Source organism: Chamaea fasciata, unplaced genomic scaffold (assembly GCF_029207755.1).
Source record: "Chamaea fasciata isolate MVZ Bird 193981 ecotype frontalis unplaced genomic scaffold, bChaFas1.0.hap1 SCAF_3, whole genome shotgun sequence".
In the NCBI taxonomy this organism is placed as follows: Eukaryota; Metazoa; Chordata; class Aves; order Passeriformes; family Sylviidae; genus Chamaea; species Chamaea fasciata.
In genome coordinates, this window is record NW_027094088.1 from 52079734 (window position 1) to 52107419 (window position 27686).

General features: G+C 37.5%; 1 protein-coding gene across 6 annotated transcripts in view; it reads left to right on the forward strand.

Moving 5' to 3' along the window:
- The window catches only part of ADGRG6 (adhesion G protein-coupled receptor G6), a 111700-nt gene that overhangs the window by 69661 nt on the left and 14353 nt on the right, over positions 1-27686 (forward strand). For all 6 annotated transcript variants that reach the window (XM_066178988.1, XM_066178991.1, XM_066178989.1 and 3 more), the window contains 12 exons: positions 5442-5584; positions 6259-6373; positions 9483-9544; positions 10309-10516; positions 10985-11150; positions 14402-14542; positions 17526-17642; positions 18760-18805; positions 20501-20607; positions 23379-23506; positions 24816-25084; positions 26639-26753. In XM_066178988.1, coding sequence (XP_066035085.1) covers positions 5442-5584; positions 6259-6373; positions 9483-9544; positions 10309-10516; positions 10985-11150; positions 14402-14542; positions 17526-17642; positions 18760-18805; positions 20501-20607; positions 23379-23506; positions 24816-25084; positions 26639-26753 — 1617 coding nt within the window. The remainder of the gene's footprint in view (positions 1-5441; positions 5585-6258; positions 6374-9482; positions 9545-10308; positions 10517-10984; positions 11151-14401; positions 14543-17525; positions 17643-18759; positions 18806-20500; positions 20608-23378; positions 23507-24815; positions 25085-26638; positions 26754-27686) is intronic.

The window sequence follows — 27686 nt, forward strand, 5'->3', positions numbered from 1 at the left end:
TGTTCAGTTTTTCCTCTGGTTGTACTCTTTCCGCCTCTTAATGAAAGGGCAGCTATTCAAAATAGACAAGAGTTCAGCATGAGCTGTGGATATAGCTATTTCTTTGTCCCCATTATTTTTGCACAAACCTTTGAAAGTGAAACCAATTTGTGGATTTTATCCAAGTGAACCAATTTTGTGGATAAACCAAAAATGTGTTTGTTTCTTTCATTAATTCTTTGCCTTTTATGACTCTGCAGATTTGTCAAAACTTTCTGTGACTGCTGCTGCTGCTTTTCTCTGACAAGTCCTACTGATCCTAGGCTTTGTCAGGTGACTACATAGGGCCGCCTCACAGTAGGGAATTGGTCTTTAATAAAGAGTTCAGCTCCCTTGCTTCTCCTTTCTTCTCTTATTTTGCAAGCAATTTTGAGAATTCAGGCCCCAATTAATTTATGAATTTTTCTCCACTTAACATACAATAAGGTTATGCTTGTTACAACTTCCACTGCTTGATTGTCATAATTTTGGTCTATTTCCAGTGTTGGGTTGCTCTTTTTATGGGAAACAGTATTAATGTTAGTACGGTTAAACATCTCATCGAAATTAAAAACCATCTGTGTAAAAACTACTAAATCTAAACAGAAATCCCTTGTCTTGGAAATGAAAATGGAGAGGAAAGCAGGAAATCAGAACTAACCATGCCTAGTTCTACTCTTTTGAAGTCTGTGGGAGTTTTGCCACCAGTGTTAGTGAGGCATATTCAGGCTTCTGCATGCTGTGTTCTTGGATGTTATTTTGCTTAATGGAAAATTTAATGCACTTGGACAAAACGTTAATTAGATTGTGTAATAGTTTTATACAAGAGTTAGCAAAACTAGAATAGCATAATTTTGCTTTTCTAGTCCTAAGTAAAGTATTAGGCTTCTTACATTCTTTGTAGATCACTTCAAATTATTTTTTATGAAATAACTTTGCTATTCTTGTTATTAATGAACATACTTGTGATGTCTGTTCCTATTCCAAAAGTTTTCTGGGTTTCTACCAATGAGGTTTTAGGAAGGACTTGGACCTGGCCCACCTCTTCCTTGGAACTGGCCCACCCCCACTTCAACATCAGTGTTACTGAAGGTAGTAAGGGTCAGCCTTTAGCAGGGCTGAGAAATACTTTAAAATGCCACATAACATGTGCATTATATGTAATATTTCTATTTGAAAAACCAACAAAAAAAGTGCCAAGTGAAAATCCTCAGGTTTCTCCGCAGTGCCCTGCTGGCATCTTGTGTCCATGACCTGTGAAGAAAACCTTCATCAGAGATGGAAGAATTTGGGATTTCCTTTTGAGTGACTGAATGGTGATCCCTTCTTAGTCTCTTGCTGAAGCTTCCTGCTCTTTTCCAGCTTCCAATGACTTCCCTTGTCTTTTCACTGACTTTGACTAGATTAAGTGTAGGTCTGACGTTGTTAGATGCTGTTTATAGAAAAGCAGTGCATTGGGAAATAGGGAATTGGGGGTTTTTTCATTGTTCCAGAATACAGTGCAAGTGTAACCAAAAACTCATTTCAGCAAAGATCAGCTGTTCCATGTGAGGGATTCCAGTCCTTTCTGGTTTGACTCTGCAACATTCTCTAGTAATGAATAGCCTTCATACCAAATTAGCACATATTGTAAGTGCTTTCTGTTGAAAAGCTGTAGTTGATTGTATTCCCACACCAGATTTGCAAGGAGGAGCGAGACTCAGAGACACAAGCCAAGGCATGAGGCATGACCACAGTGCTTGAAAATTGTTCTGCTACAATGGTCATTAACTTAAAAGGAATACTTAGGATGCTTTTATTTTTAGTAGTCCAAAAAGTAGCTGCAATTTTTAGCTTTGTGTCATGAAGTCTCAGATTTTGTATTCTAACTATAACATCACCTTGTCCAGGGAAAGGAAACTCTTCATCCTTGATACTTCTTTGAATGTGTCTGTTATGTCAAGTCATATTTTTTGTTCTCTGTTTTGAACATTTTGATGTATTGCAGTCAAAATCACCTCAAGTAAAAGATTATTCACAACTCAGATGTTTCTGTGGAATGCTTTTCGTTTCCCTCTGCTTTCATACTTATTTCTGTCTTATTCTGTGTGTTTTCTAACATTTTGTCTACTTTTTGTATTGCCTCTTCACTGAGTGACTTATGGAACAGTCAGCTCTTTTTTGTCTGTCCAGTTAATGTGAAGTAGTTAAAACTTCACAGGTGACTCTGGACCTACCTGTGCTGCCAGTCTTTAGTTATAGCTACCCATCACCACATATCTTCAGAGACAACATAACTGTGAGATTAGTAAAGAATTTACTGTTGACATTTGAAAACTATTTAAAATATGCCAGGGTAGTCAGCACTGAAATTCCCAGTGACTTTTAGTGGAAATTTAGATTCCATAAGTATTTAGGTCCTTTAAAACTAGTTCTTTATATTCTTTAAATCAAGTTATACTAACTCTGAAAGAAATTAATAGTGATTTGTGAAACATTTTTACAACAACATTAATTCAGTGTTAGTTCAGCCTGTCTAATACAACAGAGAGGAGAAGTGTGCATTGCTAATTATCAGCTGCATCCCTCCAGGTGCAAGACAGTGTGTGCTGCGGGGTTGGCCTGGTTTTTTAATCCTTCCTTGGGGCTGCTTGCAGGGCACAGCAGCGAGACCACAGCCCGTGTGTAGGCACACTGTCCTGGAATAGCTCTGAGTCACGCTGCCAGAGAAGAAAGCTGGCTTTGTGGTCCTGGCCGTGGCAGCACAGGCTGCACCACCGCCTCCTGTGCCTCTGATCAGGACACCGCTTCGAAAATTCCTCTCTCTGAGCCAGCCTAGCTCGACAGACCAGGACAAAGTGGGATAGACACTGGTCTTCCCAAGCTTTCATGCTTGCTCCAGCTGTCACCATTTCAGTCAAAGGAAAGAGAAACATACTAATCGCTGTTGTATTTACCTACACCACTGTCCATTTTTTTATTGTATCCATGGCAGTAATGTTGGCAGTACAGGTTGCCGCCGATAATGTGTAATTTGTAATTTATTACTGCTGTGAGAATCTATCTGCCTTTATATGTCACACAGTAAGAGATTTGAAGTTGGCTGAGGCAAATCTGGTGACACCAGCAGAGCATGGCAGCATTGCCATTAATTTGAGTGCAGGCCTACTGTTTCCCAAGTTGAGAATTTGCTCTTCACCATTATAATGTTTTCTTTCTGGGATCTGAGTGTGACAAAAGTGGAAGGAAGCATTCAACTTCGTATTGCGTCAGCTGTCAAGTTAAAAGGTATTTATTTACCCTGGGAAGGTAGCATGAGTCATTCTGAAAAGTTTGTGGAAATTGTTTTCATCATATTATGGAGGAAGCTCTTGTTATGCAGTATACATGACTTACACTCTAAGAGTTTCTCGGGAAACAGCAGATTGGTTTTAAGGGATTATTTTTTATCTGTGCCTCATAATCAATAGTTTTCTCTGTAATTTTTCAATATAACTGCAACAGGTTCATCTATCATTATCCCTTCTATTTTGCTGGCATTATCCTTCTTCACAGGTATGGATACTAAATATCATTTTGGTTAGTTGGTTATTCTGGAACAGGCAACTGAGCAGTAGCAGTGACTTTCAGAATGTCTGTTCTGCAGCCAGAGTGCTGAGGTAGGGAGTGGCATCAGTATATTAAGTTTTCCTCTTCTGAAGTAAAGGGAATAGGCAAATGAAGCCAGAATCTTTTAGGAAAGATGGTTAAGTGCCAGGAGACTCTGGGGCTGAAGTACTGGAGGGCTAAAGGAGTTGGCAATCCCATAGGCAATTTCCATACTTCTGCTAAAAATAAATGCCGTAATAAATTTGTGCTTGTAACATATCTGAGGTATACAGCAAAAGCCTGCTAATGCATATCCAACCTACTGAGGCTACTTGCCATATTCATATTAAAGACTCCACAGAGACCAAAGGAATGTTAGGAGGATCTCAGTATTTCTGGGAGCAGGGAAGGAGCAACCTGGCCAGAGATAGCTGGAATTTCTCTGCTAAAATCCATCAACTGGGAAAAGAGAAAGCCAAGCCTGCAGGTGGTCACATTCTTATCTTTCTTCTCCAACAGCATGTTCCCAGTAAAACAGTGAATATGTCAAGGAAATTAGGCACATCTGGAAAATGCAGTTCTGAGCTGTCATCATGGGGATGTCTTTCTGAAAGATTTTTTGTTGAAGTCCTGGTCTGTCTAGGAAGGAGTACCTGAAAACCGTACTGGGCCTCTTCATCACTCCTACAGAATTTTTTCTGCTACTGTTCTTCCTGTGGACCACAAGCCGCTTTAGCTCACTGTTGCTTTCTTGCACAGGAGGCCGCAGGTGAAAGCACCCCTGATGGGTGTGTGCCCTGCTCACTGAATGTGTGCTGGCAGTGCCACTGCTCCCCAGGCTGCCAGGAACAGCTCACACACTCCAAAGGTCTGTCATTATTCAGGCTGATGGGTATCCAAGGGCAAGGCTAAGATGAAGACAGCCCAAAGCATGTTTGCTTTTTCCTTTTTTCCACATTTTGGCTCCCATGGACATCCAATGTTCCGTGCTTTAGTGGCTTACATCCTACTAGCCAGAGCCAAGCAGTGCTCTTGGGTACCAACAAATTCTCATCTCCAACATTTCCTTTTGTCCCAGGAGGAAATTTCTGTGCCTTCCACTCTGGGCTTATTTCCTGTGTCCTGCTAGAACTGGTTTGGTGTTCATGATTTCCCTTCCAGAAAAGCTATGTTTTTGGACAAGGGTGGGGACTGTTTTATTTTGTTCACAGGAAAGAGGTTTGGGCACTTTGAACTACTTCTTTTGCCCAAGAAAGTAGCAGTGGGCTACAGTGCAGAACAGCTATTAGTGCTCAAACTTAGATTAGTCATCTGAGGAACTCGACTTTCCTAATTATGACTAAAAGCTTCAGAAGTATGTCAGGGTGTTTTTCACTCCATAAAAAACTTAAGAGATTTAAATGTTAGGCATCTGTTCTTTGTTAATCTGCTAGTCTTTCTGTGTAGTCATTTGTAGAGGTGGATCCTCTGGAGGATGGCTTGTCCCACCCTGACAGTTTTGTGAGGTGGGATGAATCAGCTCTTAAGTTCCTAAGCCATCAGCAACCCGATTTTTAAAATTAATTAGGGCCCATTTAGAACTCACAACTCTATGGTTTCATCTTCTGAATGCTTGTGAAAACATTTCTTAGCTCTTTTGATGAGATGCTTCTTTAAAGGTAACTAGAAGATGAAATTTCCCATATCTTCTTGTCATGGCCCTATATATACAAAAATATTAATTTACAGCTAATGAGCAATACTGTTTTGGTGACACTGTTCCATACTCAGAAAACCACAGTTTTTCAGATATTTTTATTTCCACACATTTGGCCTCTGATGTTCTGACTGAAACATTTGGATAATTTTCTTTGCAGTTTCAGTGCTTTGGCTCTTCTGGTTTATAATTCTACCAACAACATCAATTTAGAAGAGGAAGACATCCGACAGAAGCTCATAAGTAATAATCGAACCATGGAAGAAGGTTATCAACTTCAAGCTGTGGATGTTGATCCAGTTGGTGAGTAGTGTTCAGCTTTGTTACACAACAATTTCTTTTTTTTTTGCTTGTTCATAAATAAGCATCTTCTGTGTTAAAATAATCACACATTTACAAACAGTATGACTGTTTCAGATTTTATATTATAAGCCTCGTTGTTCCACTAATCTCAGAGAGCCATGATCAAAATACCACTTTTAACAGAAACAAAGTTGTCCAGATTGCTTTAGTCAATGTCTTGCTGTCTGGTTCAAAGAGGCTGGGACAGCTCCTGATAGTTCCTCTGATGGTTTGAGGATAACAAAATATGCTTTACAGCCAGAACTAAAATGAGACATTTTGGACCTCCAAGGCCCCTCATCCCCACTTCTCAATGTTGTTTGTGTTCCTGACAGCTGTTGTCCTTAATCAGTCTTTTAGCTCTCATCTCCTCCCATTCATTTGGGAGGGAGAAGGTGGAGGCTGCTGGAATGCAGATGGATGCAGCATGCACATTCAAGTCTTTCCTTTGAGCAGCAGCAGCACGTGTGATCCCCTGCTGTGCACCCCTCTATTGCCACTCTATTGCAAACAACCAAGCATTTCATTTGAAGAAAATTTTGTACTGTAGACTGGTTGATGAGCTGAGGACAAGAAATGGAAGATGATTAGGTGAAAAAATTTACTATTAACACCAATATACTCATTATTTACAGAAAAATGTTTAGCTGAAGAAAACCCTCCAAATTATTTCTGGCCAGATACCAGGCCTACTGTGACCAACTTCACATTTTGCCACGGGAGCTCAGTTCAGACTGCATCAAGAACCTGGTAGGTGTTCAAATATCTGACAAGCTGAGTTGTTTCAGATGCAGCTTTCTGGTTATATACAGTTATTATTTAATTATATATAATGGTTGCCATTGGCTGGTATTGTATTTCAGGAAGATTTTTTTTATACTGTGAGGGATTAGGTGACTGTAGTAATAGTATGTATCTCATTGTTAAGAAAAAAAGACTCATCTACCACTTCTGTAGGGCATATTGGGGCCCACAATTAATGCATGTTCAACATGACCATAAAAATAACACCTTCTTACAGAATGAAACTGTTTTATTCAAGTCATAGAATCCTCGAATGGTTTGGGTTGCAGGGGACCCTGATGATCATCTAGTTCCAAACTCCCCTGCAATGGGCAAGGACACTTCCAACTGGACCACCTTGGTCAGAGCCCCGTCTGTCCTGGCCTGGAACACTTCCAAGGATGGGGCATCCACAACCTCTCTGGACAACCTGTGCCAGTGCCTCTCTACCCTCAAAGTAAAAAAACTTCCTAATATCTAGCTGAAACCTTCTCTCTTTCAGTTTAAAACCATTTGCCATTGTCCGGTCACTACATGCCCTTAAAAAGTCCTGTCCATATCTCTTGTAGCCCCCTTTAGGTGCTGGAAACTCCCCAGAGCCTACTCTTCTCCAGGATGAACAAAACTAACTCTCTCATCTTCTTTATGGGAGAGGGGCTCCAGCCCTCTCGTCATCTTCATAGCTCTCCTTTGGACTTGTGGACAAGTCCACATTTTTCTTATCTTGGGGGCCCCAGAGCTGAATGCAGTTCTCCAGCTGAGGTCTCAGGAAAGCAGAGTAGAGGGGCAGAATCACTTCCCTCAGCCTGGTTGCTACGCTGTTCTTGATTCAGCCCAGGATATGGTTGGCTTTCTGGGCTGCAAACATATGTTTCCCAGTCTTCTTAAGCTTCTCTTCAACCGATATCCTTGAGTCCTTCTCTTCAGGGCTGCTTTCAATCCATTCACCTCCCAGGCCTCTATTTGTGCTTGAGATTGTCCTGACCCACATGCAGGACCTTGCACTTGGCCACAACCTTTATGTCCCTGTACCCAAAGCTTCATGTTTGCTACCACTCCACTGCTACTGTCTGAATTGAGTAAGAATTAGAATAAAATTCTATGAAGATGAGATGTATAATTGGTTTAATCCAAAACACCTCATCTCATTAGGGGAAAAGTAAAAGAAATTGTGAAACAAGGATTTTGCCAGTAGTTAGTCATAATTGAAGGTGGAGATAATCTTATGCTCAAATATTTGAACTTGAATTTTTAAGGTTTAAGAGATCTTCCCTAATGTAGGAGGTTTTTTGCAAATATCTACAAAAGACTTTGACTCTGTATGTCCATTTTCCATTTGTAAATTTGGGATATTATTACTTCTATTTATGTATTACCAAAACATTATGGCTTTGATCTCCTTTGAGTGCCTTAAACATGGTTATGATGATGCAATATTAATTAATTCCTTCATTGTTTAGGATGATTATTATTAAATGCAATATATTAGTCTTATCCACCCACATTGCATCTGGAACATGTTCTGAGAAGACCAGATATTTTACTTTTTCCAAACAGTATGGCAACATGGATATGAATCAGCCTTGAGGTTCAGTGCCAAACAGGAAAGCAACCCGCGTTATATTTAAATAACTCACTTCCTCAGCCTCCTAATCTTGTACAAGAGTACAGAAATCAAATTGTTTTTATGTCAGAGCCTCGGAATCATTAAAAATTAAGGTTTCTGGCCTTTGCTGTCCCAGTATTACTTATCTTTATTATTCATTTGTGGTCTACACTATACCATTGATTGTGTACAGCACATTAAATAAAAAAAACACTTCTGTGTTCTGCCCTGTGCTATGCCTTCCTTGCCTCAGCCTCCACTAGCTTTTGCCGATATGGAGCATTGGTGGGATTTTTTTGGAGAGAAACTCTTCTAACAGTCTAGTCATCTTCATTCCACAGTTTGTGATTACCTTTGATGTTATAATAAAAGTCATCAGCTGAGGAATAATGTTATTTTATCATGTGCTGAGTAAAGGGATAATTTTTTTCCCATTTATCATCCTGCCTTTTTCCATTCTGTGACAATGGGATTGCCTTTAAAGAAAAACGGAGGGGAAAAGTGTGTTTAATTTTGGAGCCATTTTCACGGGGTGACAAATATGATTAAGAGATTGGAGCATCTCTCTTACAAGTAAAGGCTCAGGGAGCTGAGCCAGTTCAGCCTTGAGAAGAGATGACTGAGGGGAGACCTCATCAGTGTCTGTGAGTGTCTGAAGGGAGGGTGGCAAGAGGATGGAGCCAGGCTCCTCAAGGTAGTGTCAAGCAATGGGACAAGGGGCAGTAAGGAGAAACTGGTGCACAGGAAGTTCCACCTGAATGTGAGGAACATCTTATTTGCTGTGTGGGTTATCAAGCACTGGAATAGATTGCCCAGAGAGGCTGTGGAGTCCCCTCACTGGAGTTGCTCAAGAACCATCTGGACACAATCCTGTGCCATGTGCTCTAGGATGACTCTGGTTGAGTTGGGAGGGTGGACCAGATGACCACTTTGGTGTCTTCCAACCTGACCTATTCTGTGATTCTGTATTTTGCTATGGTAAGGCTTTAAAAAAAAGGAATCTTCATATCTGCCCCTCACTTTAGACCTGGACTTGATAGTGACCTACCCTAGTTTCCATTGGTGGAATAAATTTATACCTTCACATGGCTCCTGTGCATGTTCTTATGAGATGTATTATGGCCTGCTATTGACTAGATCAAAGCAATTTATATCAAGGAGAAATTATAGAAACAGCAACTGACTAGGCCGTAATATAGGCGTAATAGTTTTTGTCAATATTTGGGTCTTTCCTGAAATACAAGGCAGAAATTTCCACTGAAAAACTGAGGTTTCTCTCAGCACTATCATTTAATCAAGCATATACTTTCACTGTCAAATATACATATTATGTATATGTAGGGGCCGTGTTGCTAGGAACATTGGGAATTGAGAAAAGTGGACCACTGTGACACCTACGTAAGTATTATGAAATGTTCATATAATTTTGTTACTATATTTAATGTGGATTTTGTCATTTTTCCTCTTTAGCTATTTGGGTCTGCAGAATTATACGTCATACTGGGGTCAGCCTGATCTTAGAAATTGCACAGGTGGGTATATTAGTGGTGGTCTTTGCAAGGATATATTTTGTCTTTATGCTAAGTTGATAAAAATCATTCTAAAAAAGGTCAGGGCAAAGTACATAAACTCTTGCAAAGTGCACCCCAGTTCAATTCAGCTCACCCATTAAAAACTCTGGATACCAGGTACTATATTATATCAAACTCTTCAGGCAATTTAATCAAGAGCACAGGAAGGTGGTATCTTACCTCTATTTGATATTCAAGTTAGGAAAAATTTTTAAACATTCCAAATGCCTGCCAGGGGAAAGACCCCTGCTCTCTTCACTGGACTTATAATCAGACATTTTCAGATCTCTTCTCTGTTTCTAAAATAACCCTGATGTCATTCTGGCTGTGAAAGAGTAATAAAATAACAGGACGACAGTGTTATGGTCTCTTTTTTTTCCCAGTGAAAAAGAAAGAATAGCATAAGGAGAAAAAAAAGAGAGATAATATGCATTTTATTCCTCTCTTTTTCATTCAATCACCCCTTTCTATAGTAGTTCTGATTTACAAACTCAAAAAAAAAAAAAAAAAAGACACAGCGAATGAGGACAGTATATAATCAGCAGGTCCTAAATACTTCTAAAAAAATTATAAATTTGGCAAAATGATGAAATCCTATGCTCACTACTAGTACCATACAACATAGTCTAGTACTCAACAGTGCTGATAAAAATTTATATTTCTGGATTGCTTGAGGACTGTAATGCATTATTTTCTCTTTTTTGCTTGATTCTGTATGCTCACAGAAAATGCAGCAGATATCGCCAATCAGCTTCTCAATCTCACTGGCGAGGGGCAGCAGCTGACCTCAGACAAAGTAAATGATGTTGTGCAGAAGCTCAAAAAAATTGTGAACGATGAAGAAATCGATGAATCTCTGGGTTCTACTGTGGTGACAATTTTTTCCAATATTCTGACCAGTTCAGACAGTGTATTGGCAGCCTCATCTTCAGAGTAAGTATTTCTGCATTTGAGAAAAGCTTTTGAGAGCAACCTGCAAGGCTATAAGGATTTATCCTTCCATGTATAGACAAACCAGAAAATCAAAGTTTTCTGATTTCCATCAAAAGGAATTTTCCAAAATAGTTGCACAAATATTTTTTCTTTTCGCGTGCATGACAAAGACAAAGTATTTGGATAGAAAGAAGTCTTCTAATACGTGACACAGCATAGATATAAGTATTCTTGGAAAATTATTTCAGGACCAGTGATACGTAGTCACACAGTTTCTGTCAGTCAAAAGAATTTGTTTTCAAGAGAGATACATAAATTTACAGTCTAACAGTCTCCTTGTGTATACACAGATGGGTGACAGAAACACAGTAACAAGAGGATCATGCTGTGATGTGAGGAGTATGTAGAGCATGGGTGGGGGTTTTTTCTGTGTTCATTTTTTTGGAGTAATTTTATTTCTGTTTTTAGAGCTCTAAAAACTATTGATGCCTTGGCTTTAAAGATCCATTTTGCTGGACCATCCATGAGTATTACAACACGAAATCTTGCACTTGGAGTGTCTTCTATAAATTCAACATCATTCAAAGGTGGTTCTTTCAGTGTCAGTCCACAGAATAATGCATCTGATTTCCAGGTACAGAGCAAGCAGTTGTATCTAAACATAAGATGTGCCTGTTCCAAGTGTGTTTACTGTGGTTCCTGTAAATCCACTTACAACTCCCAGTTCTCCCCCTACTTTCTATTTCCTTTTTGCTACAATCATACAAACAGATAACAGATTAATGTAGTATTTCCTTGAGTGACAGGAAACACAGATAAACTTACATTCCATGCAGATAAAAAGTAATTTGGCTTATAAATCCAGAACACACTTGACCCTTTTTTAGTTTTGTGTTTTTGTTGTTTGTTTTTTTTTTTACTAGTGGAAAAGGAAATTAACCTTTAACAATCTGCGGTACTGACCATTGTACAATATCTAACAACTCTTTTGATGTCTTTCAGCTTTAAAATAAGATACCTAGTTAGAGGTATCTACATAGAGGTTTCTGCAGATACAATAGTTCTTCAACCTTCCAGTACAGTTTAAACATTTAGTGCTAAAAGAAACCTAAGTCTAATTCAGTTGTCCACACAGGTTGATTGGCTTGTACCATTTAAGATATCTGAGGCAGTTCAAGTCATCACGTGGAGCTTGACCAGCCTAGACATTAAAAATAAAATGAACAGAAATCACACAAAATTTAGGAAGGTTTCCAGTGCTACAGTATCTAGATAAGATACTATAGTTAAGATTATCATCACCTAAAAAATATTTTTTCTTTGCTTTTTTCCCACAAATAGAAAAAAAACAGACATCTAAAAGTTTGAAATACTGTTTGAGATGCACATGAGTACCTATAGGATTTTCCAAAGATTCTTTTAAAATCAGTAGTAATGAGGTGCCAAAAATTTATAAATTTCACTACATGCTTGTCTGCATCTTAAGGCGCCTAAATGGTTTTAAAATTTCAATGCAATTTAATTTTTTTCAGTTAAATTTTAGACAGAGGTAATGTAGTCTCAGTTTCCTGGGTGTTTCACCATTCAAGTACAGTGAGTCTTACTTGGAGAAACAAACAGAAAATATTACGCAGAAAAAGAAAAAAAAAATCTGCCATCATTTGGGCCAGAGGAACTAAAACTGAATTCAGCAAAATAAGGCATTATAAGAACAGTTAAAGACTAATCACTGGAGTGCAGGTATTGTATGGAAACTAATTCCTTCTGCAAACTGGCAATACAGCAATCCTAATAAATGTCTGATCATTTTAAAAGGCACTATATACTGTAAAAATCAAAACAAGAATGAAGACAGATAAAAGTCTACTTTCTAGAAAAAGCAGTAGTAATATAGTAGGCTTTAGGACTTGTGCATGTATATAGACTTTGGATCAAAACTCAAATGCTTGTTTAAATTGATAAAAATAGATTTAATGTACTTGCTTTTTCACATGTTTATATTCCTAGATATTTTAGCTAAAGTTTCTTTGAATCAATTTTATCAGAAATTTTTGTTGATTTTAAATCTACTTTTGTTTAGGTCTCATATTAATGAAGCTCAATAGCTGTTTGTGAAGCTGAATAGTTCTTTGTTATCAAAGGAATGTTTCTCCTACAGAATTCATCCTTTGTTTATGGAAAGAGGAAAGGAAAATTCTAAAGCCAGGTTTTGGTTGATCACACATCTAACAGGAATTACCATCTGTGGCTTGAGGACATCAGGAATTTTCTCGTCCTGGAATCATTTATTAAAGCACTGCCTAAATAATCATAAAATCCAAAGTCTGTCAAATTATTTATAATGTTCCTATTGGAACACAAGCTTCTTCTCAGACTTTCACATTTCCAACAGCTGATTGAGAATTCTTAGCATCCTTCCTACCAGAAAAGTTGCAGCAGCTGTGGGTACTGTTTATATTTTCCATGCCTGTCAGAAAGATATTTGCAATCCCTGCTAAAGGGAGATTCCCTTGTGAAAGCCCAGGTTTTTCATCAGTGATGTGATGATCTATCCTAGGCTCATCAGGGAACATTAAACTCTTCAAGATGCATGTCAGAATGTTTCCAGATTTTTTTTTCTTTTGTATTTTTTTTTTCTTGAAGTAGATACCAAGTAAATTTATCCATGGCAATTTGGAAAGATTCTTTTTCAGTTCCCTGTTTCTTTAGGTTTCTTGCCAAACCTTTGACTAAGTTAGGTTTTGGTGATTCATATTATTAAATTGTTCCTGTAATATATCCATGCTTCTTTGGAGAAGCCTCTTCTACTCTATTTGCAGACAATGCCTAATGGGACATCTTTATCACATACTCACTTTCTCTTTGCTGTGGCAGAATCAACCTCTGAAAACCTGGTATTGAGCTACATTTAAATCTGTCAGATGTCTATGAGCTGCTTCTTACTGATTTCCAAGGGTGAATAATCTGTCAATAGCCTATGACTTTCAACTTCCTATTAGCTAATGGTGCTTTTAGAATTACACAGTTGTCCATGAGAGACATAAATACATGACCAAGATGCCTCTGGGGAAGTCAATAGTGGGACTCCCATATCTTACAGTAAAATTTGTAAGTGCTTTTACTATAGAGCCACTGTGAGCTGACTTGCTCCCCTTCCTTCATATGGTGGCACACCTTGAGTAGGCCATGGTGGGGAGTTGCTCAGTCATAGAATTGCTAATAAAATGCAGGATTGAATTCTCCTTTATTTCCTACTCACTTGTTGCATTCCTGGGCCACAGAGGTCTTTTAGATTTCTGATACATTGCCAGTAAAGATTAAATTTATATAATGTCAGAAAGTGTCTTTTTTGGGCTACATAGCACAATAAATATGGAGAAGTGACACTAATGATTTTTAAATATCCTTTCCATAACAGAGAAACTACAAAAGCTCATAAGAGAATTATTTCAGATGTGCATGTCAAGCCAACTAATACAATGTTACAGGGAAAGATTCAGAGCATATTTTTTAGTTCTCAACATTGTTTGCTATGAGGAAAAGTATCTTGATTGTTATACTGAAAATGGTTACGACTGTCATGATTACTATCTCATTATTTCTCAATCATCATTATAACAGTGGAGGAGTTTGTTTCTTTGTTGGTTTTATCTAATATCTTTCTGTAGCAGAAGGCTGACCTTATGCTGGAAAAGTGGGAAACCTCCCCAGCCTTTAAAAAATTTATTTATTGCATCAACTCATACATAGACACAAGTCATTTTAGTGTTGATGGGTTCTAGTCCCACATCTAGATATTTCTGTGTAAGAGTGTGAACCCAGTTGTGGACAACAGATGGTTTCTTTATTGTTTGTACACGTTCTCCTGTTGCTTTTATTTAACAGATAGATTTTGACAAGGATCAGACAAGTGCCATCGCTTCTGTTGTTCTGCCACCAAGTTTACTGAAGAATTTAAGTCAAGATGAGTTTGAAGTTATATCTAGGGCTCAGTTTACATTCTTCAATAAAAATGGTCTTTTTCAGGTAAGCAATCACATGCATGAAGTCATTTCGGATAGGGTGAATCAAAGCCAGCTGATAAAGGTTTCCTGTAGTGCAATCATTTCACAGTATTTCATGGGTTATAGGAATTTAAAGATGACAGCAAATGTAGGCACTAAAGACAGTCTTGTGTTCAGAGCAGCAAAATAGTTGAAGTGTTGAAGTCGAGTTGAAGTCGGTGGTTTAACTGCAGATTCCTCTCACATGTAAAATAAACCTTTTCTCAGGGTAATCTATGGAAAACTGTATCCCAAGTGCTTAAAATCAGAGCCAGGCTCTTTTCTGTCAGGAGGGAATTTGGCATATAACCCTGCCAAATGCTCTCCTTTCCTTTTAGGAGCTGGTTAGCAGTCATATCCTGCTAACTGCTTTAAATTCACTTGGAAACCCTGGGCTGATGGTTAGCAGCCAGAGAACTTTTGCTCATATATAAACACTATTCTTTTCATACCTTTGTTCTCATAAGCATACCATATTTTAATAGGAATAAGGATAACCATACTTTTACCTGAGACCTAAACATGCTCAGGTGGATTTGATGTTTTATTTTTTGGGTCTTATCAAATGGTAATTGTAAATAGTGCCTGCATGGTAGGTGCCAAAAATATTAGGAAGAGTTTGCAGCTTGGAAAAAGAAAACCAAAACCACACTTATTTGGGGGAAAAAAAAAAAAAAAAAAAAAAAAAAAAAAAAAAGAGTTAATTAAGAAGGAAACATTGTTTCATGGTGAACTGTAGAATATGTCTCAGAAGGCTTGAGTTTGTTTTCCCATCAGTATTTCAAGTGACCTTTGGCTCTTGTGCATCCGCAGAACCCCGTAGTATTGTATTGTCCCTATATTATCATTTTTATTGGCAGTGTATCCAGATTCTTCAGATAATCAAGGCAAGAAAATACCCATGACCCACAGTTGCCTTCTGAAATACACCCCAAAGTATTTTAATTTTAAATTGTGTTAGTTTTAAGCCTGCTTTTGAGACAAACAGGATGGATATCTTTAATTTAAAAAAAAAAAAACAGAAGAACACAGATGGAGGCTGGTCATAATGGCATAAAATCATATGAAGTCAGAATGTGTCCCTTAGTGGTGCTAGAATGCATTTCTAAGTGGTACTTAATAAGCCATTGAAAAAAAAACCCATAGAAATTGCACCTTAATTTGCAACTAAAGTGCCTTTCATTTTTTGTGTGTTTTTCAAACACTTCATGAGTGATGTGTTTAACACAATGAATTAAAAATGTGGGATCCTCACATTTTTAGGAAGTCTAAAAATAAAGGAAATTAAAGAAAAACAGGATTAAAATAAGGCCTATAAATAAACTGATCCACATGCCATCTCAAACCAAATAACAATCCATTAATATAAGAGTATTTCATTTTTATTGCATTTCATATTTCTTCCATGTGCAATTATAAATATCTGAATGCTATTAGCTGTATTCCTTAAAAGTACTCAACGTAAAGTGGAACATACTTTGCAGCATTGGAGGTTGGTGGGTTATTTTATTGCAACTAAGAGAATTCTAGTTTTGTTTTGTAATTCATTAAAGTTGGTTCCATTACTTAGAGGACTATATAAAAGCTGTTCAGGGTGGGATTCACTTCCCCAAAGGGCAGGTGTGTTCAGTGTAAACATCTATGCCTGAACTGTTGAACTTCAGCTGAACACAGCCTTATGGTTAAATAAGTAGTAATCTGTATTTTACTTTAATACACACGTAGGAATATATTAAATTGCCTTCCCTGAAGAGACCAACTGTGTCTTGTTTTTTTTTATCTGCTACAGACAGAATCCACTGAAACCTGTGGAAATATGTCCAAGGACTTTCACAGACTTTGTCAGATGTCTAAATTTAGGTGGCAGCCAAGATATATTTTCTTGTCTGAATAATCAAGAACTGCCTAGAAATTTGCAAATTTTTTTCCTCTTCAGTTTTTAAGGTTTTAGGAAATTTTGCCACAAAGCTCCAGTATAATCTGAAATACTGTGTCTGAAAGTTCCTGGATATGGTTCTTAAGAAATGAAACATTCTTCTCACGATAATATGCACTTAATAACTGAAGCTGTTTTGTCTGTCATAAGTGGTGGGATCTCACAAGCCCAGTGCTGAGCTGAAACCTGACGTTTTCCTATGCTAACAAAACTGCTGAATGGAAGGAATCAAGATTTTAGGAGTTTGGCAGACCAGATTTTGGGAGGAAAAGTGAGTGGCAATAGAAGACTTCATTTGACCTAAGATCTGCCACAGGCAGTGAGCAAGCTTCCCAACCAGGCATCTAAATATGCAGGTTTCAATAGAAACATATCGAAAGAAAATGGCATTGTCAATGCATTTCCAATTCAATAAGTAATTAGTTTCCAAGGAAACCTTCTCTTCTGGAAAATTGTGAGCTGCAGCTTAAAAATCCTGCTGGTCAGTGATTATGTCAGAATTCTATTTAAATTCCTATCATATAAGACCTCACAAGAAAATGCTATCTCCTTCAGTATGTGGCATTGCTTTGAATTTGTTTACTACTTCATAGTCATTCATTTTAAGGTGAAGGTTGATTTAACAACTATATGCAGAAAACAGTTTATTCTCTAAAAAGTTTGCATTTACTAAAGGATAGTGTCAACAATAAGATAAGTGAGCTCATTCATGCTTGTTTAGGGAAATGAGCTAATCATATCATGGGTTGTTATCTGCCACATTGTTTGAGTTATAATTTTGTTTGCCTTCTAACCTCTCTCTATAATTGTGCCTATGCATGTTTATGGCTACAAGGAAAATAGGGAAGCTTCCACGAGGCTAACCCATAATTTGATTTTATGAACATAATGTTCTTATACTGTGTGATCAAAAGTACAGAAATGCTGACAACTTACTATTCTGGCACTCTGCAAAAATGAAACGGTGTACTCTGGCTTTTATGTTATGTGCCATGTAAGCACTTCCTATATTTTTCTTAATCTTTTGAAGGATGCAGAAAATCCTGCCAATTTGACCAGTTTTGTGGTGGCATGCAGTATTGGAAACTTAACCATTCAGGATCTTCAGGATTATGTGAAGGTTGCAATCAAGCATACCAAAATTCAGGTAAAACGAGACTAATTATTCAGAGGAACAGGAATGCAGATTAAAAATGGTAAAGGCGAAGATAAAGGCCTGATTTATATGGATGGATTTTGACCAAGATCAAACTCAAACTGAAATTAAGAAGTATAGAAAAAAAGCAAGTAAGCAAAAAGTAGAAACAAATAATCTCTCCAATCCTCATCCATTCGTACTCCGTTCATGACCTAACATTTATCTAAAAGACCATTGATTCTGCCCCTCAGAAATAATTTCTGTGCCAATAACTCTAGATGAAACCTCTGTAAATGACCATATTCATGACCAGAGACATGATTTATTACACTGGAACTTCATAATTACTTAAATTCTTTGACCAAACATTATTCACTTTATTAATAGTTCCCGAAATTTTTTTTTGTTATGTGGTTTTCATCAGAAGAATGGACAGAAACACATTATTAAAAGATGAATACAGTAAATTTAGGGAAATACAGACCAAATGCAACCTTTTGGCACATATTGTTCCAGTGAGAAAACGTGTGAGCTTGACTCCATTCTTAGTATCTAATCCAAAAGAGGCAATAGCACTAGAAACATTAAAGAAAATGTTAAAATGCAATACCTAAGTAAATTGTTTATGTAATGATAACCTGGTTTGTAATTTTCACATCTCAATTAACTTTATCTTACGTTGCATTACAATGAATATTTTAAGGTGAGACAAAACAACCTGCACTTGGGATCAGCAGGCATTTGCACAATTTCAAGCTTTACGTAGAGGATTCACAGAGAAGCCCTAAGGAAGTAAACAGTAAAAAGTATTTAGATTCTGTAAAGACATCATATTCATGGATAACTTCAGTAACACAAGAAAACTTCTTTATTCTGAGGATGTACAAAAGGAACCATTGAATAGTACATAGAAGCAGTGCTCCAGATTTTGCAATTTGGACAAATGCGTCTTTCTAGCAGAAAAAAAACTCCTCTAATTTGACACTAGGCAAGTTTTCAACAACCTAACGATATGGATTCTTCTTATTATTAAATGAAAATAAATGCATTACAACATCTGTTGTAAATGTTGATGAGATTTATATCTGAAGAGATATACAAAGTCTGCTTTTACATCTGTTCTTAGGAAGATCCTAAACCTACCTGTGTCTTCTGGGATATGAACAAAAATGGTAAGTTTAAAAATACTGTAATTCCTTTCATGAGGAGAATAAATGTGTCTGAGTTTTAAAATTGGTCACAGTATTGGCTATTTTGCTTCCAAATCAATCCTCACAGGATTCAATAAAGTCCACCCAATGAAGTGTATAATTTCTTCTGGTTAGTGTATTTACTTGTAGCAAATGTTAAATACTCCATTTTAAAGTAAGTTTGTAATGTAAATGTTTTTAATATTTTAAATTTTTCAATTAAGTTTTTCCACCTTTTTCCCATATCTGTAGTTTTTCACTGATCTGTCTGTATGAGCAAATGAAATATAATGCTACTCAGACACATGAATAGTTACTAGCTGTACTTTTAACTGTTAATTTTTTTAAAAAATTGGGTTATATAGGTGTAAGATTGTGACTGTTACAGATCCTAAGCTTTTTTGGTCACATGCAGAGACCCGCGTTAATAAGGCAACATTTTAGACCATTCTTCATCAAAGACAGGTCACTACTGCCAAACCTGTGTGTGATGTTTTACTCAGGCTCTTAATCCTTTGCACAAAGTTGTTATCTGGGATGGCTTTCCAGATCTCTCTGTTTTGGAGATCACTGCTGAGATGTTTCTATTCTTTACAATGAAATAGATAGAGCTGTAGGATTTTGGATGGAGAGGTTCAGTACACAGAGTCTTGTAAGAAATAAAATTTACCATCCAAATTTGTTTTTCAAAGCAGGAAATACAGACAGAGCAACTGAGGAGAATGCAGGAAGATAAAAATGATCAAAAAATCATAGGAACTCAGTAGGAAGGTGAACTTCAGAATCACATTAAAGGAGAAACACACAGGGAGGAAACTATTCCCAGTGGCTGCTTGAGTGGAAAAGAGTTTTAAGTGGTTTTGGAACATCTTTATAGATGAGACATTCACACATTTTGAGAGAATGTCTTGAATCTGAGTGTTTGATTGTCTTGAAGTTACAGAGTAAATTATACTGGATTGTGTCAAGAGCTGTGAGAAAAATGTCCTTAAGAGTCAGAGAGTATGAATGATTTCACAAAACTAGCTCATATTTTGGCAGGGAAAAAACAAAAAAAAGAAACAAATTTTACTTTTTAGCATTTAATTTTTAAACCTAAAAACTTTCTACTTGTTTTTCAGAACGACCTGTTCAAGTGGTGTGGGTTGGGAATAGTTCACTTTTTTGTAAGGCCACTGGAGATCTTTGGGGTTAGGCACTCTGACCTTCTGCATTACATGCTGCAGAGAGGAAGGGTGGGACCCTCTGCTCCTGGGCTGTAAAAGCTTTCATGTGCCCGAGGATATATGAGTGGGAGGCAGGCAGGTGTAGACATCACATCAGTGGGGCAAAAAAGGAATTCTAACACCATCTTATTACTGGGTGAAACTAAGGCGGGTCTTAATGTGTGACCCACGTAGTAGGTCTTACTCACTGACCAAAAAGCTCCCTACCTTTATGATACATCTCCATCTATTGCTTCTGCTCAGCAGTCCATTTCTGGGACACTCATCTGGGGTGATTCTTTGCAGAAACTAGGAAATCTGACACGTGCTTCTCTCCCAGTTGCTTTTAATGCTGGCTCGTTGAATTTGAGAAAGCGCTTCTGCATTTGCACAGGATGAAGTGAGGAATCTGCTAAAAGAGAGGTTGACATGTATTTGTTGAACAGCAGTTTCTCATGTTTCATTTCCACAGGTGGCAACGGTGGCTGGAACCCTGCTGGCTGCCACGTGGATGCAGAGTCCAATGAAAATGAAACTGTGTGTTTATGCAATCACCTCACACATTTTGGGGTCCTAATGGTAGGCAAACTCACTTCTCACCAAGTTACCTTTCCCAGGAACAGCAACACGGCTTTTGTCTGGTATCAAGACAACTCTCATTTTTGTTACTTGGGCTCTTTATTTTGCATATAATTTTTAACAGTAATAATACATGATTTTCCCCCTTGTTATCATAAAGTTATCTTTTTGGAACAAAATAGCTAGTTATAAGGATTCAGGAATGAGATAATGAATAAAGTTAGCCATGGAAGAGTATTATTGTTGTTATTATTATCATTATTTATTCCTTTACAAGTGAATAAATATTATTTTTTAAATACTTAAAATGTACTCATGAGATTTTTCTATATTTGAAAAATACTGTGCCACAAAAGATCTGAGATTGAGACTTCTGAGTGACACCAAAATGCAAATAGCATATTATAACATCCAACTTAATGTAACCAAGGCCCAGTACTAACTTTTTCACTACAGAGACAGGAAAAAACAGTGATTTTAATGAGTCCTGAGTTGCAGGGGATCTCTGACATATCCCTTAACAGTATAATCTGACAAAAGTGACCTGCAGCTGAGGCGGGAGGTGTGTAACGAGAGAAGTGAATAAGAAAGAAGTATATTTGAAATTTCCAGACTGAGAAAGTGAGAAGTTGCTTGCAAGCAGGAGAAAAAAAAAAAAAAAGAAAGCATGAGAAATAGTTAGAAATGCTGTTTTCAGAACTACAACAAAAAAAGAGACATTCATTGTAGGGAAAAACAGGGAAAGAAAAACATCCTCCAGACAGCAGAAATAGTAATGAGGATGAAAAGTCAAGGGAGCCCAATAATTCTCTTTCATCCTTAGATCAAAAGGCTGGCTTGTCCCTTGCAAATCTAGTTTGCAAATTTAACAAGATTTATCTAATGTCATAAACTATGAAGTAGCACCTTTTGCACAATGTGTAAACCCATATTGGCTGTTTTCTTACTTGGCTTCAATTAGTTTCAGGGATGCCTTACACTACAGGCCTTCCCTCAAAAAAAGACTGCTCACAGAGCACTGGTACAGAACATGTTTCCCATCCTCTGTCAGAGCCTTAAGCAAAGTCTCCAGACAGGGTGGCTGGCAGAGCAATGTCTTTCCAGGAGATGAAAGAGGAACCATATGGGGCACTTCAGCCTCAGCAGCATAGCCTCCAGCCTTCAGCTGCCTCCAGCAATTCGCCCTTGTGAAGTGTTTTTCAGAGAAAAAAAAAATCCCAACAAGAAATAATGGCACAGTGCTATCTTTTCTTAACTTTTGGTGGTTGTTTATGCTCAATAATGGGCTGATATGTTTTTTTCCAGATGAAATTAACATTCTTTGGCCTGTAAAACATAGCTGCAGAAAAGATGTTGGCTCCTGGTCACAGCAGGGATAATTCCTAAGTGGAAGTATTTGAGGTTTGAAGTAACTTGTGGCAGTGTCAAATAGGACTTAAACCACACAAGGCTACATCCACTGACTTTTTCAGCTTTGGCCTTCCAGACTCTTCTTAATAGAACTGCTCTCTTCACATCATGCTGAGATGTAGATGTGGAAAAGTCACAAACTTTGTATCTTCTTCCAAGAAAAATTATGGTCTTGCTCCACTTCTCATCCCCAAAAGGATTAAGACAAGGCTTTTTTTTTTTTAATATGTATATATATCCAATGAGCCCCTTTTCTTCCCTGAGTGTTTTAGTGACAGTGAGAAATAAGGCAGAAGGTCTTTGAATTTGGGCTGCATTCTAATAGATTTTTACACAGTTTTGACCATTCTAGCTGCTTTTCCATTTTAATAATTTCTTCTGACTTTAATTTAGATACTAGATTATTTCCCAAGAACACTCTTCTTATGTATAAATAAACTGCCATATAAGGCTGGAATGGACAGTAAAAAAAAACCCTGCTCCTGCCTTTTCCAACAAAGCATACAAAGTTTTGTAGCATTTAATGTTTCTTTTTGCTAGCTAGTTTTCCCAGGGACAACAGTGACAATGACTGTAGAATTGACATCATTATCCCTTAGTGTTTGCTCACATTTTCTCCACAGTGATATAAACCCAGACATTCTCGTATTTTCTTGTCCTTAAAAAAGGAAATAACACTGGCATTTATTCTGAGATGGTACCATGTGGCAGTTACAGTTAGACAGAAAAAGAAGAAAATCCTTAGAATGTTCCTACTTCACTTCCAATGTTTTTTCTATTGCCTTTGTCACTACTTTTCTGACCACTTCCATTTAAAAGTGTAGTTCTTATGTCAAAACAGACCCTAAATCCAAAAAGCAGTATTTTGCCCTTAGTTTCGCCTGTAGATGATTAGTTACATTGACTCCTATGGATTTTTAATAACAAAAAGGCCAGAAATTCCCTACAGAGTTGCACATTTCAGTATGAATACTTTTAAGTTACATTTTTCTAAATCTTAGGTCTTCTGAAAAAGAGTTGTATACACACAACAGAATGAAAATTTTGGACACTGGAGACTTTTCCAGAGAAGAGCATTTGAATTGCTAGCACTGAGTTATAAGGACCAGAATCAGGCTCTATCTGCTGGTCCCAGCAGTTATAATACTGAAAGCACAATGTTTTGGAGAGCTGTGGGAAGGAAGTGAGAGGTGTAACAACTGTAGACCAAGTACACGCAGTAAAAATGAACCCCACTGTCAAGGTTACAGTGGTATTGCCAGAATGCTTTTCAGTGTTGCTTGACTAATTACCAAGAAAGAGTGCTGTGCCTACAGCAAAGGTGCTGCCTACAACTGTTGTCTCTTCCTTCTCTCTCACAGGACCTTCAGAGAACCGTGACGCAAATCGACCCACAGAACACCAAGGTCCTGACCTTCATCACTTACATAGGCTGTGGAATATCTGCCATATTTTCAGCTGCAACTCTTCTGACATACATTGCATTTGAGTAAGTACTAATTCTGTGAAGAACATCACAAAGGAGTACCTGTATGTGCAGAATAAAATAAGTTAGTTACGTGGTTAGTGTGGTTTATTTGCCTAGGAGGGGAAGTCCATGTTAAAAAAATCAAACCTGCAAAATCAGGGTCACAGTGTTGTGAAGTGGAAACATTTTCAAGGGGACATAAGTTCAGAGTCTTTTTTTCCAGTTTCTAACATGTTGTGCTGCTCAGACCAGGGAACAAGCTGAATGTGTATCAAAATTTTCCTTTTGGCAAGACTGAATCTTATAGATTTTGAACAGATAGATATTCTTTTTAAATTGTCAAACAGGCTTTTTATAAAAACAAAACAAAACTTGCCTATGTGAGCATAACTGGTTCCAAATCTAAAAAGAGAAATTTCCAACTAGAGCAATTATATTCTATAGCCCTTCAGAAAGAAGTGGGAAAAGGGATAAAATGAAAATAAATTGTGAAGTGTTACAACAATTTCAACAGAAGTCCTGCTGAAATGTGAAAGTGACTCAAGAGAAAGCAAAAATTTTGAAGTGGTACAGTTATGTGAACAGTGAAAAGAGAAAATGAAGTCATGTCAACACAAAGAAAGCATTCTGTCAGTAACAGGACAGGACATAGTAGCGGCTAAAGAAGGATAATTTTCTGGGGACAGGAGGGGCAGAGGAGGCTGGAGAAGGGAGTTTTCAAGCTTTAAGTATCTTCAATGATTGCATTCGTATTATATTACATATAGTATAGTGTTCTGGTTCAAGTTGGTAGAAATTCTTTGCTGCCCCTCATTACCCACATTTCAGTGGGGATCAGTTAAAAAAAATTACTTGTTCTTAAGTCTTCTTAAGATCCTATTTAAAAACAAACAGAAAACCACATCCACTGGACATTATATTCCAAAAATTAAGCTAACATATAAGGCCACATATAAAATGGTCACAGATGACCTTCTGGTCAGCTATACTTTTTTTGTTTTCATTTAATATAAAAAGTACTGGTTTATATTTCATTTGAAAGGATTGTTTTGGGTGTCATTGTTAATAAAAATATCAGTTGCTAAAATATTGCAGCAGTTAATTGACTCATTATGGACCCAAAGAGCTGGTAGCTTACCCTCATCACACACAGCTGAAGCCTTGACCAACCCCACACAGAAATACACACCACTATGTCTTACTGCACAAACTCAGCTGGAAAGAGTTCCTTGTGCTTTTATTGACTTTGTGAAGGTGTAAACCCAGCTGCAATAGGTGGTTTGTGTGATTGCAGCTAGTTAATCATGTGCATCTGTGCTTCTCTCATTAGGAAGTTACGAAGAGATTATCCATCCAAAATCCTGATGAATCTGAGCACAGCCCTGCTCTTTCTTAACCTGATTTTTTTGCTTGATGGCTGGATTGCGTCCTTTGATATTGATGGCCTCTGCATAGCTGTAGCTGCACTTCTGCACTTTTTTCTCCTGGCCACCTTTACCTGGATGGGACTGGAAGCTGTTCACATGTACATTGCTCTAGTGAAGGTGTTCAACACGTATATAAGGCGATACATACTGAAGTTTTGCATCATTGGCTGGGGTGAGTTCATTAGATGCAATATTTACATAGCACGTATGCTGCTGTATAAAATGCTCTCTGTGTAAATGCTGCCATATAAAAGCACTCTATCAGAAATGCAGAGTAGAATTAATATCAGAGTGTTGTTTCCTTCCCCTGGCCTGCAGCAGTGCTGGCACGTAGCCAACCCTCTCTGTCACCGAGGGATTCTGTGTAAATACGTTCTCACTGGCATTCTCCACCCAGAGCAGCTCCCAGCCCCAGAATGAGCAGAGAGACCAGATAAACTGGTCTTGTTTTCCAAAGAGGCCAGGGTGGGAGAGGGGAAATGTGAGTATCATGTCAGAGATGGAGAAGTGTGTCACGCAATGAACGCAGAAACTTTTGCAGTTACTGCAGAGCATATGGAGGTTTTGCATTGACTTTCAAAAGCTTTGAGTCCAGCTTAAATTTTCTTGCCAGCTAAACAAGCAAAATTTCCTGAGATTCAGCACAGTGTTTAAACCACTAAAAGATCCTGGCTGCCCTAAGCAATGTACACAGCAGGACAGAAATGGAAAAAGTAATACTGAAAAATAACTGCAAGGCTCAGGCAGCAAGACTTTTATTCTTCATTTTTGTCAGTATCAGGAATCTGTGGTTTCTCCCTGAATGCACATATTGTGTTTGAAATAATACAACACAATACAAAGCCATTAACCTTACGGCTAGAGCACTGACCTCAGTACAGCTGATAATTGATGTCTTTCCATTGGCAACTAGCATCCTCTTTGGCAACCTCAGCAGAGGACAAGGACTGAGTGGTCGGAAAAGCAAATTAACCTCTTCCCCTTTGAACGTGTTCTGTTATAGCAAGGATAAGACATGTAAATAAGGCATATCAGGAACATACATTTCTTTTGTGTGAGTTGTACCTTTCTGCAAAGTTCTCTTCTGCATAGCTGTCTACTTTCCCCAAATACTCTCTCTGCTTTTTTCTTAAGAAATACATAGTTTGCGTTATGGAAGCAAGGGGAGCACATATAAGTAAAGTATATATAGTATGTATAATGCTATAGAAAGTATATATAATATAATGTGGTTGAGAAAAGCAGTGGAGAAATTAGAGGTTATAGTTCATGTTCCCCACAGTTACACAACCTAATGAATTCTGATAAGCATGAAAAAAATCACTCAAAAAATTCCTTACACCATCTCTCCACTAGATCTGATTTTTGCAATTTGTTAATCTTCTCACTATATGATGAGAACCTGTGTGCAGTTGCAAATTTAACTTTGGGTAATTAGGGGATATTATTTTAGTTTATTATTTTACCTGAATTTCCTTATCACATACTAAACTTCTTCTACCATACAGAACATTACAAGGCTTATTCATTAATGCCTGTTAGTTGCTTTGATAGTTCTATATATTTGTACTGTTTGAAAAATTGTGTTCTTCAACCTTCTCAGTGCGCTTTTCTCAGGATGCTCTCCACTAAAGCAATAGGGATGGAGACATCAATAATTTAGCTTAGCACGATGAATTTGAAAGTTCAGGAGATTTGAAAGCTCACAAGTTTTCTCGTGTTACAGGTTTGCCAGCTCTGGTGATAGCAATTGTTTTAGCAAGTGCTAATACAAATGCAAGTCATGTTTATGGCAAAGAGTTATATGGCAGAGATGCTAATGGGCAAGGAGGAGATGACTTGTGAGTATTTCTTTTGATCTCTTAAAATTTAGCATTTATAGTTGCTTTGGAAAAGATGATGGTGCATTAAAAGTGCAAAACTGTCTTCTGAATGATTAGAATCTGTAATCTGAAGAGGGCTGTTAGAAAAATTGGAGGGAAATCTGCATTACCCAATGCCAGGTACAAACATGCCTCTGGCCAAAAAATAACTCATAGGTGTTGTCATGAAAATAAAATAAAACTACTTGTTTTGGTTTGTCTTCAATGAAAAGTATATTTTCTAGGTAAGAGCAAAGAAAAGAATTTGTATTAAAAAAGTTTCCTTTTTGAATCAAGCAGCCTTTTGCCACTGTAGTTCAGCAGTCCTCTGTGTTCTTCTCTTGATGTCCAGATAATAACTCCAGAAGCCAAAATTTTTATGTGAATGCTCTTTTCCTTTCCTGGCAAATCTTCATCATGATAAATAAAACTTTAATTTTTTAAATTTTATTACAGTATCATGCTGAGCATTCAGGCTATTTGCAGCAAGAGGAATATGTTAGAGCTCTTATTTGTCTGACTATCAAATGGCTACCTCAAAAGTCCTGCTACTTCTCCAGTCATGTTCAAATTCTCCTTTAGGTCCAGTGGCAGAAACTTGAGATTTTGACACTGAAGATCCAAGTTCGCCCATTCTGTTACTAAAGCACTTAATGCTTCACACAGATGACAGCAGTGATTTTTTTTTTTTTTTGTACTGATTCTAAATTTTTTCATGACGGGATTGCAGTTTCCACCCCTTCCCATTTTTTTAAATTAGTTTTGACTAAAATGTGGCACAGCCCTCAGATTTCTTATATGACAATACTATAGCCCATAGTCACTTAAGATGCCTCTGGACTTCATCCTGTTTCTAAACAGGAAATGGACAAAATTTAATTTTACACTATAATTCTGCAGCAGTGGTATCAG